The following is a 10,860-nucleotide window of genomic DNA, read 5'->3' on the forward strand; positions in this document are numbered from 1 at the left end:
TGAACAAAATCAAAATTTTGAAGGTTTTTTGCCATAACCAAGAGAAAGAGATATACAATATATAGCACTGAGAACAAAGGCAGCCCTTCTTAATGTTCTAAGAATTCTTACCCTGGTTTAGCAAGCAAGTGTAGAAAACAGTTCTTGCTAGCAGTAGACCAATATCTCATAGGTTGCCACAAAGAAGAGGGAGGGTCAACATATTCTCCAAAGTACCTGAAAGCAGAATAAGAAGCAATGGATAGAAACTAATTAAGGAAAGATCTAACCTAGAAAAAAGGCATTTAACTAAGACAGTTGGAATGCTTAATCAGTGGAACAACCTGCCTCCAGAAGTTGAGTGTTCCAACACTGGAGGTTTTTTTACAAGGATAACTATTTGTCTGGAATGGTATAGGGTCTCCTGCTTGAGTAGAAGGTTGAATTAGAAGACATTCCAATTCCCTTATTCTATTCTGTTCTGAAATTCATTCCAGTCAAATCCCTATCAATTTGCAGAATTTTTACAACTGACTGCATTGCAGCAGAAATATTAATGGGTGTCCTTCACCAACCTTATCACTTTTGTATGATTAGAGTGACAACACTCAGAACTATAGACTCAGAATTTGAGACATTAAAATCTGAAAACATTTAGAGAATACCAAACTGAAAGACTTTTATGCATGAACATTTCTTTTGTAGCCTCAAATAATAGTCCTATAATTTCTATATCTGTTTCTTGAGACAAGTCATTTCAGACTCAATTGTCCCTTGTGAGTCTTGGAAAGGTTCTGTTCATTTGTGATAAACAAATTGAGCATAAGGATTTACCAAGTGTAAAGTGGTTATTATGAGTTAATCACTAATTAATCCTGCTGTTTGTCAAATTCTACTGTGCAATTGCATTGTACCTTATCCTTAACAAAAGGACCATGACATTTAGCAGAGCTAAAGATTTGAAACAAACAAAATTACTCTTCAGATTTCCTACTTTATATATTCCAGTTAAATAACTTGAAAAACTTGAAACTATTCATCCAAATTATTTTAATCATGATTTTAATTAAAGCATTGTAGTTTTAAAAAAGAGGTCTGATTTGGATTATTTATATTTGTACTCAAAATGATGGTACAATTGGTGCTGCTACTTTCTCAAATAGCTTGCCATGGTGATGTACTCGGATATTATGTCCGTGATCCACAACCTCCAGTTCATAAGTATTATGAGCTTGGAGATCTCATCATTGGTGCTGTTGTTTCTCTAACTTTTATTGTTTCTGATCCTCTGACTTTTGATGTAGAACCTCCACCAGTGGTATACCAGGATCTTAGGTATGAAATTATCCTCCGCCCCTTCCTTAAATCTACAGTTTAAGATGGATATTTTCAATAGTCTACTGCATGCTTACTAGGAAGTAAGTTGCTACAATATATCAAATATTGATTTGGCAGTAAATTAGCTGCTTGATTTTAAATACCTTTAAATGTTTGGGTTTTTAGCAATTCTTTTGTCACCCTGCTCCCCGCTCTCTTATGTCCTGACCTGCTGTATTTTCATTGCCATCAAATGAGAGGTGTATCTGTCTTTGGGATAATTAGCTTCATTGCTTACTCCACCAAACACTATAGATTTCCATTGTACATGATCAGAAGTAGAGATCTTTCCATGTCATCCAGTCATTTTGAAATCGTAAAGAGCTGCTTCCAAGATCTCTTGTAAAAAAACACACCATAAATTAGCAGTAATGTTGGTCTCTCCCTATCTATAACTTTTCCCGCCCTTCTATTCAATTGTGTCCAATCTTCAGACATTACCTGGACATGTCCCTACAGTTTTCTTGGTAATTTTTTTTCAGAAATGGTTTGCCATTGCCTCCTTCTTGGGGATGAGAGGGTGTAATCCAAGGTCATCCAGTTGGCTTTGTACCCAAGGCAGGACTATAATTCACAGACTAGAATTCACAGACTAGAATTCATAGAATTCATTGATTTTAGCCTGTTTAATCACTATAACATCCAGTATTTACATGTTCTGGTTTTTCCATCTTTGAACAATACAGATCAGCATTTTAACCTCCTTGGGAGCATGACTTTGTTTGAAATGAACATATAAATACAACATGGGTCTTATGAACGTTCCTTTTTAAAAAGTAACACATGTGAAATATTTAGAAACAAGTGGGCTATAATCTATCCTTCTGATTTATAATGCAACTCTTATTCTAGCATCCTGACTAAGCATTATCAGCACATTCTGGCTTTGGCATTTGCGGTAAAGGAAATAAATAAAAATTCCCAGTTGCTACCTAATTTTTCCTTGGGTTTCCACATCTATGACAGCTATTTCAATGCAAAGAGAACATATTGTGCCACAATACAGCTGATGTCTACATCAGATAGATTCATGCCCAATTATAAATGTGGTATCCAAAATAACTTAATAGCAGTCATTGGAGGACTTGATGCCCAAACCTCCCTTCATATGGCAAATATTTTGGATATCTATAAAATTCCGCAGGTAAGATAATGGCTTTTCTCTTATATTGTAACATTGGAATTAGGCTTCATTTTTGTTGTTATTTTATTTATATTAAGATTGTTTTTTCCTAGAATAAAAGGCAAATCAAATGAAAGGAAGGAAAGAAGGAAGGAAGGAAGAAAATTGCAATCTTATTGTCCCTCATCACTCTTAGACATTTCATTCTTATCTTTCATATTGGATTTTTCTATTCAAGAGACTGAAATAAGTGGATCAGGTCTTGGCAGGTCTTAAATTTTGTGTAAATGAAAAAGAAGGATTGTGTAATATATTGTATCATATATTTATAAATAAACATTTTAAAATAAAATTACTTAACAAACTATTCTAGCTTGAAAAACATTGGCTGGAGGAAATTAGTATCAAAGAGAAAGTATTTAATCCTCTGGAAATCCACATATCCTACTCAATTACTAGAAGAATGATAAAATCTCTTCCAGATGAAGCTCAATTCCTGGTGACCTTATAAATTTACCTGTGTAATTTTCATGGAAATTCAAATATAGAAATGATTTGCTTTGCTTCTCTCTAATTGCTGCTCATTTCTCAGTTCCAATATACAACCCTGGGAATTCTGATAGCTTTCACTACTGTATTAACCCAATTGATCTTTGCTTATGTTTTAGAGAATCCATTGACTAGGTGATCCACCTACCTGGGCATTGGAGCTAATATACTATTGCAAATTTAGATATGGTGAGCTAACTAAGATTTTATTGTGCCAAATTTCTATAGGAATCCTTCCAGGAGAAAAATGAGAAATTAACAAGAAAGAAATATGAATCATGTATTCTTCTGAAAATGTTTCAATAAAGGCAATGAAACAATATATTAGGCTCATTTATCTTCATTTTCTTTAGAATCAACAGAAAGAGAAACACATTTACCATCTTTTTTCCATGCCTTGATCCACGGTATTACATTTTTCTTCCTTAGCAATGCTTCAAAAGACTCTTTCCTCTTAGAAACACTTGCAATCTGGAAATTATCCATTAAACATTATTTTTGTTGCCAGATATAAAGGTTTCCATAATCAATTTGATGGTAATTCAGACTGACATTGTGAGATGGGAGCTCTTTAGTTGGATAAATGGGCTCAAGAAATTTTTTTAGACTAGGATAAGAAATAACAGAATAACAGAGTTGGAACGTATTTTGAGGTCTCTAGTCCTACCCGCTGCTCAAGTAGAAGACTAATATTATTTCAGATAAGTGATTTACAATCTCTTCTTAAAAACCTCCTGTGATTGAGCACCCACAATTTCTGAAGGCAACCTGTTCCACTGATTAATTATGGAAAATTTCTCCTTATTTTCATCAGGAAATTATTATTATTTACATGAAATTTTTTCTTATTTCCAGGTTGGTTCTTTCTTTGGTTAGTTTGCATTCATTTCTTCTTGTTCTGCCTTCAGGTGCTTTGGGGAATAGGTTGACCCTCTCTTCTTAATGGCATCCTTTAGATACTGGAACATTGCTAGCCTGTCAGAAAATCTCACAAGATGTTAGAGTGAGGTGGGAGGTTATGATGGGATTGAAGAGTCAAAAAGAATAAAGTTGACAGAGTGAATTCAACAGCATATTAATGCACTACATTGCAATGCACTGCAAAACAGTCCTCCCAATTCCTCTCCTTATATGTGAAATCAAAATTCTCAGAATTGTATTTAGAAATGTTGGAGACTGTTGAGCCCCCAAAACTTCAGTTTAATATCAGATTGGGACTGACTACTATCATACACAAGTATATATGCATTTTGGGTTTGTGCATGCACATATGAAGCAGTATGCCAGGGATGTAATCAAGTAGAGTGAATTATTTCATATTATTTTCCTTCTGTTTCATTTAAGTATATTTAGATAGGAGTGCAACTAATGTTTTGTAGAATGTTCTTTTACATATAATCCTTCTGGATGTATATCATAACTTATTTCCTGAAGCTAGTAATACCATTATATAATTTGTGCTCCTGTTTTAATGGAATCTACAGGATAGAGACAAATACTGTATTTTCCTTAATTTTTGTAATGCTTATACAGTATATGAGTTTAAATCTTAGCTTCTGTCCACAGCTGTCTGGGAGGAGGCATTATCTTGTGAAATAAATGTCTGCCATAAGAATATGTCTCAAATAATATAAGTTTTTGGTTTCTTTACCATTAAGTAAATAGATGGATGAGACAGTTTGGTGTCATGGTTAAGGCATTGACTTAGAAAACTTAGGCACAAAGCCAACTGGGTAACCTTGGGATAGTCATTTTCTCTCAGCCTAGGAAGGAGGAGATAGCAAATTACTTCTAAAAACCTGCCAAGAAAATTGCAGGAAGTTGTCCAATCAGTCTCTGAAAATCAGACACAATAAAAACAGAAGAAAAAAAAAGGAAGATTCATTTCTAATAATTGCAAATACACTCGGAATAAACTAGAATAGATTTTATGATTCTGAGTGAGATGGTCATAGATCATGGACATTTTTTTTAAACATATCAGTATCTGGGATAATACTGGATCAAGTTAATAGTGCCAATGTTGACAAGAAGTGATCTGAATTGTATTTTAAAATTGTCTGAACTTCAGAAGATACTGAGTACATAGTATTTCTGTAAATATGTATAAAGTATAGTAGATTTGAAAGTATAGCAATCCAGAATTTGCTATGGAAATGCCATTAGTAATCTGTTTCCTTTAATGAATTATATTCAGATCATTTATGGATCAGCTCCAGTGATAAATCATAAATCTCCAGGTCTGTCTTTCTACCAAATGGCCCCTAATGATGATCTTCAGCATGTTGGAATCCTCTCTCTGCTTCTCTATTTTTCATGGACATGGATTGGGATCCTAACTATGGACGATGACAGAGGAGAAAGATTTGTGCATGATATTCTTCCATCATTTTCCAATCGAGGCATCTGTTTTGCCTTCATAGAAATGTTCCCTAGAATAAATTACTCTGCTGGACATGAAGACATGTTAAATCAAGGAGGAAAAATGTATGAAGTTATCACAGCCAGCAATGCCAATATAGTGGTGTTCTATGGAGTATCTTATTCTGTTTTGTTTTTGATATGGTTTCCCCACATTTCTGAATTTGGAGTGCAAACATCATATATCAATCAATTAAAAGGTAAAGTATGGGTAATGACTACTCAAATGGAGCTCAGTGTTTTGAACTATCAAAGGACCTGGAGTTTAAACTTGTTACATGGTACTCTGTCCTTTACAATTCACACCAAAGAACTTCCTGGGTTTCAAGATTTCATTCAGAGTCAGAAGCCATTAAGTAACCAAGAGGATGGCTTTTTGATGGACTTCTGGCAACATGTCTTTAATTGTGCATTTCCAAATAGAATTCAGGATAAAGTTGTAGGACTCATTTGCACAGGCAAGGAAAAGCTGCAGAACGTTCCTGGCCCTTTTTTTGAAATGAATACGATTGGCCATAGCTACAGTATATACAATGCTGTCTATAGCCTGGCCTATGCCTTACATGCCATGACTGCATCGAGGCTCAGTCAAAAAGCAAGAATGGATCAATCCAAACTGATGCACTCTTTGCAGGTAAAAAGCTATATGGGAACCTGATAGAAATTTTATCCCTATCTTCTCCATCTGTTCTCCATAAATTTGCAGATATATTGAACATGAACCTGAATTTTAGAGAAAGTTCATGCTTAACACTAATATTTCATGCATATCATGATATGGAATAAAATAAAATAAAATGTTGAAAAATTCACCAGTATAAGTGCAGTGCTGTGGTAGTGCCTTCCTTTGAATACAAGAAATTTTATATTACAAATGTAGTGAAGAGCAAAAACATTAACCCTGTTTGGGTAAACTTAACACTTGACCAAGATGTAAAGGATTTTCTTTCTTTCTTTCTTTCTTTTTTTAAAAAAATCCATCTATTCTGTGAGCAGAGAAACTGACTGGTCAATATTTGCAAATCTCTGTAAAGCAATGATAAATTATTCAATAGGATTTTTCCCGATTAAGCAACACAAATGAAGAAGCCTGGTAGGAAGTGTTCCCCTCATTATGGCTTCCCTTAAGCTAGAGGGAAGAGGAAAGACAGGAAAAGGAAGGAAAACCCCTTGACTTAAATTGAATTTTCCTTTTCAAACCAGCTTCATCACTTTCTCAGCAGTGTCTCATTTAACAACAGTGCTGGAGACTATATCTCCTTTGATGAGAATAGGAGGTTATTGGTTGGAATGGACATAATCAACTGGATTATTTCCTCAAATCTATCTCTTCATAGAAAGAAAATTGGGAGAATGGCTCTAGGAGAAACATTGACCATCAGTAAAGATGCCATAGTATGGCACAGCTGGTTTAACCAAGTAAGTTTCACCGTCCTTCAGTTTAATGATGAATTCTAATAACATTTGATTGACAATAATTGAAAAAGTAATATAAATATATTACTTATATTAATATTACTTAATATTAATATTAATATCAATAGTAATATATATTAATATTGATATATAAAAGTAATATTAATATTAAATATATTACTTATTACTTATTATTATATTATTATATATAAATATATAAATAAATGAAGGTCTACTGAAACAATATCCGGAACATTTCTTTAAATTGACTGAAAATGTGTTGATGGAAATGTAGAGTAGAATATACATCGAATTATTTTTTAGAACAAAGTCTTTTCCTCCAATTTTCAACCAAGTTGTGAAGAATAATAGGAACAATCTTTCCTGTTCAAAAAGTCACATATAAATTTAGGTTTTAGGTTACGATCTTTCCAGGTGTGCATATTTAGCGACAATAAACACATATGAGTTTACATCAGTGCTGGTATTGAGCCGGTTCTACCTGGTTCAGGTGACCCAGTAATGGCGGTGGTAGGAGTCTCCACCCACCCATCCGGACGTCATCATGGACGCTCTGCACATGTACAGAGGTGGCGTGCACAAGCAAGGTGAGTTTGTGTATGCTCACATTTGTGAACCATTAGAGAAGATAAGTGAATACCACTACTGGTTTACATATTGATATATGTATAAGCATGCACTCCAGTCCTCACAAGCTTATTTGCCTTAAACTTCAGCATCAGATTTATCTTCTAACTTGTTCATACTTATTAAGAGTTTTTAATCAGAGAGGCTAAGAACAAAAATAAATAATTCCAAAGACAAATTATATTAAAAGTGTCAGGAGTTAGTCCAACAGCAATGGGATTTAGTCCAACAGCAATGGGATTTCTAAATCTTGCATCATTTATCCTTCATAATAGCTTTGCTTGTATAATTACTATAAGAACTGATTTCACCCAAGTCTGTTGACTTGGATCTGCTCTGGTTTTCTTAAAGATTAACCCTATTCACCTACTACATCTGGCTAGTTATTGGTATATGCAAGCACTTGCTTGTGATTCTGCCGTCTTGCATGTCCTTAATAAGTATGGGCATGTTTGTGGAATAGCTGTAGAAGTTTTAGAGACTAGTGTATTTGGTGGCTTTCCTGGAGCTGGTTTCTGGCCCTGGCTCCTTACTGGATACAAAACTTACTTATGGTAGTCTTCCTTATTTAAATAATGCTTGTAAGACTGTCTCAGGGTGCCCAAACACAAACAGACATAGAAAGTAGATGCATTACACAGATATTCCTAACACAGTTTCGTACAAAGCATGTAACAGACCAACAAATCTAATAAATAAAAATATATTAAAACTCAGTGAAAAATCTTTTCAAACATTAAAATGCTTCTAAATTCATGTACTTATTCATATTTATGCAGCAATCAGATGATTAGCAGTAGATCCCATCTACAGGATTGCATTTTGAAAAAGAAATGTTTCTTTAAGATCTTATTGTTCTGCAACTCTAATAACAAAGGGAGAAGAACAAGAATCAATTGGATTTTGAATCTATTATTATTCTCAAATTTACTCTCCTCTTACATTTCTAATTAGGTCCAGCCAATCTCGATATGTACTGAACATTGCCAACCTGGTACTAGCAAGAAAGTGAAGGAAGGGAAGCCATTTTGTTGCTATGACTGCATTCTATGTCCAGATGGGAAGATTTCTGAGAAGGAAGGTAAAAATTAAGATAAATAAATGAACTTTTATGCACAGAAGCATGTTGGATATGGACCTGTGTAAATATGTTTTAAATTCCTATTCAATCATAGAGGTTATGAAGTGATTTTTAATTACAGGTAGCTTTTGACTTATGACGCCTATTGAGCCCAGAATTTTCCGTTGCTAATCAAGATATTTCTTAAGTGAGTTTTGTCCCATTTTACAACTTTCCTTGCCACATTTGTTAAGTGAATCACTGCAGTTGTTAAATTAGTAACATGATTGTAAAGTGAGTCTGGCTTCCCCACTGACTTTTCTTGTCAGAAGGTTGCAAAAGTTGATCATGTGTGATATGTACACAGGTAGGATGATGATTGCAGTGTATGGGAACACTGCAACCATCATAAATATGAGTCACTTGCCAAGTGTCTGAATTTTGATCACATGACCATCAGCATGCTGTAATTGTTATCAGCGTGAAAAATGGCATAAGTCACTTTTCAGTGCCATTGTAAATTTGAAAGGTCACTAAATGAACTGTAGTCTCTCCCAAATATCACATCGATTGGGCCTCCATTGTTATGGAAGTAAAATGAGAGATGTACTGTATATTACATTTAGCTGTTAAAGGAAAGATAGGATATAAATAAAACGATAAATCAGTAATTTTCTGCTTTTGTCATAGCTAAAAATTCAGAGAAAAGTGTTGAATAGAAAGAGGATGCTTAGGAAAGGATAAATGATGCATACGTTTAGGTTAATGTTCTCCTTTGAAATGATAGAGAAGAAAAAAAATATGGGAGGGAATGGGAAAAAAGATACCTCTACGGATTTTAGGGCATCATCATCATCATCATCATCATCATCATCATCATCATCATCATTTTTATTGTCATGATCATCATGAGAAGAAGATTCAGGTAGCAGAGTTTTCAGTATTAATAATTGAATGGTTCTGTAATTAGAATTAATAGCAAGAGTCGATTATCACTTTTTGAAATAAAGAAGTGTAATAAAATTACATTTCTAGGATCCCCTTGAGAGGAAAAAAGTGAAAATGACTCACTTGGATTGCTGATTGGGGCAAAGAATTGAAACTATGTATTTTTCTTTTTCAGATATGAGAGATTGTTATAACTGCAGAAATGAATTCTATCCAAATAAAAACAAAAATTTCTGTCTGCCTAGATATGTAAGTTTCTTATCTTATGGAGAACCTCTTGGGATTAGTTTGTCTTTCTCTGCCCTTTTCTTTTCTTTGATTACAGCTCTGGTGCTGGGAATATTCCTAAAGCATCACAACAGTCCAATTGTTGTGGCCAATAATCGAAACCTCTCTTACACACTTCTGGTGTCCCTCCTGCTCTGCTTCCTCTGTATGTTCTTGTTCCTTGGCCGTCCTGAGCAGGTGACCTGTCTTATCCGACAGACTGCTTTTGGCATCATCTTCTCAGTGGTAGTTTCTTGTGTGCTGGCAAAAACTATCACAGTAGTTTTGGCGTTCTTAGCCACCAAACCTGGATCCAAGATAAGAAGATGGGTGGGTTCCAGACTGGCCAACTCAGTACTTTTTTCCTGTTCCCTGATTCAGGCATGCATTTGCATTTCTTGGATGTGGACCTCTCCACCTTTTGTAGAGACTGATATTCATTCAGTGAGTGAACAAATCATACTGCAGTGCAATGAGGGGTCGGTGATTATGTTTTATTGTGTCCTGGGTTACTTGGGCTTTCTGGCTATTATCAGCTTCTCTGTGGCTTTTCTGGCCAGGAAATTACCTGACACTTTCAATGAAGCCAAATTCATCACATTCAATATGTTGGTGTTTTGCAGTGTGTGGTTGTCTTTTGTTCCAACTTATTTGAGCACCAAAGGAAAGTACATGGTTGCTGTGGAAATCTTCTCCATCTTTGCTTCCAGTGCTGGTTTGCTGGGATTTATTTTTTTCCCCAAAAGTTATATTATTCTCTTGAGGCCAGAACTAAACAAGAGAGAACAATTGATCAGAAGGAAGGGCTGAAGACTAAAGGCCTATTTTGCTGTTATATAGAACCTAGAGATGACACGTGTTCAGTCCATCCTCTATAATGAAGTTAGGCAAATAATCATATGGCCTTTCCTTCAATGACTCCATAAATGAAGTATTCTTTAAATTCTTTAAATTTTGAAACAGTTTATATGAGACTACTTTTCAACTAGTGAAAAGGAGTATTGGTATGGGAATTATATTAGTTAGCCATTTATTGACAAATTGAATTTACAATAAAAAAATATGTGGCAAA

At 34.6% G+C, this 10,860-nt stretch overlaps 2 protein-coding genes across 2 annotated transcripts; both read left to right on the forward strand.

The window, feature by feature from the left end:
- The first annotated feature begins 1,105 nt into the window (after positions 1 to 1,105).
- On the forward strand, positions 1,106 to 6,707 carry LOC132712410 (vomeronasal type-2 receptor 26-like). The gene is made up of 3 exons (XM_087893578.1): positions 1,106 to 1,314; positions 2,209 to 2,500; positions 5,226 to 6,707. Exons 1-3 carry the CDS (start codon positions 1,106 to 1,108, stop codon positions 6,105 to 6,107), a joined length of 1,383 nt encoding a protein of 460 aa, XP_087749704.1. The 3' UTR covers positions 6,108 to 6,707.
- On the forward strand, positions 6,247 to 10,860 carry LOC148113977 (vomeronasal type-2 receptor 26-like). Its single transcript, XM_087893580.1, has 4 exons — positions 6,247 to 6,264; positions 6,653 to 6,868; positions 8,468 to 8,594; positions 9,697 to 10,860. The coding sequence occupies exons 1-4, from the start codon at positions 6,247 to 6,249 to the stop codon at positions 10,596 to 10,598; spliced, it is 1,263 nt and encodes a 420-aa protein (XP_087749706.1). The 3' UTR covers positions 10,599 to 10,860.

The sequence above is a fragment of the Pantherophis guttatus genome, chromosome 4 (genome assembly GCF_059756535.1).
Source record: "Pantherophis guttatus breed Tessera chromosome 4, ASM5975653v1, whole genome shotgun sequence".
NCBI lineage: Eukaryota > Metazoa > Chordata > Lepidosauria > Squamata > Colubridae > Pantherophis > Pantherophis guttatus.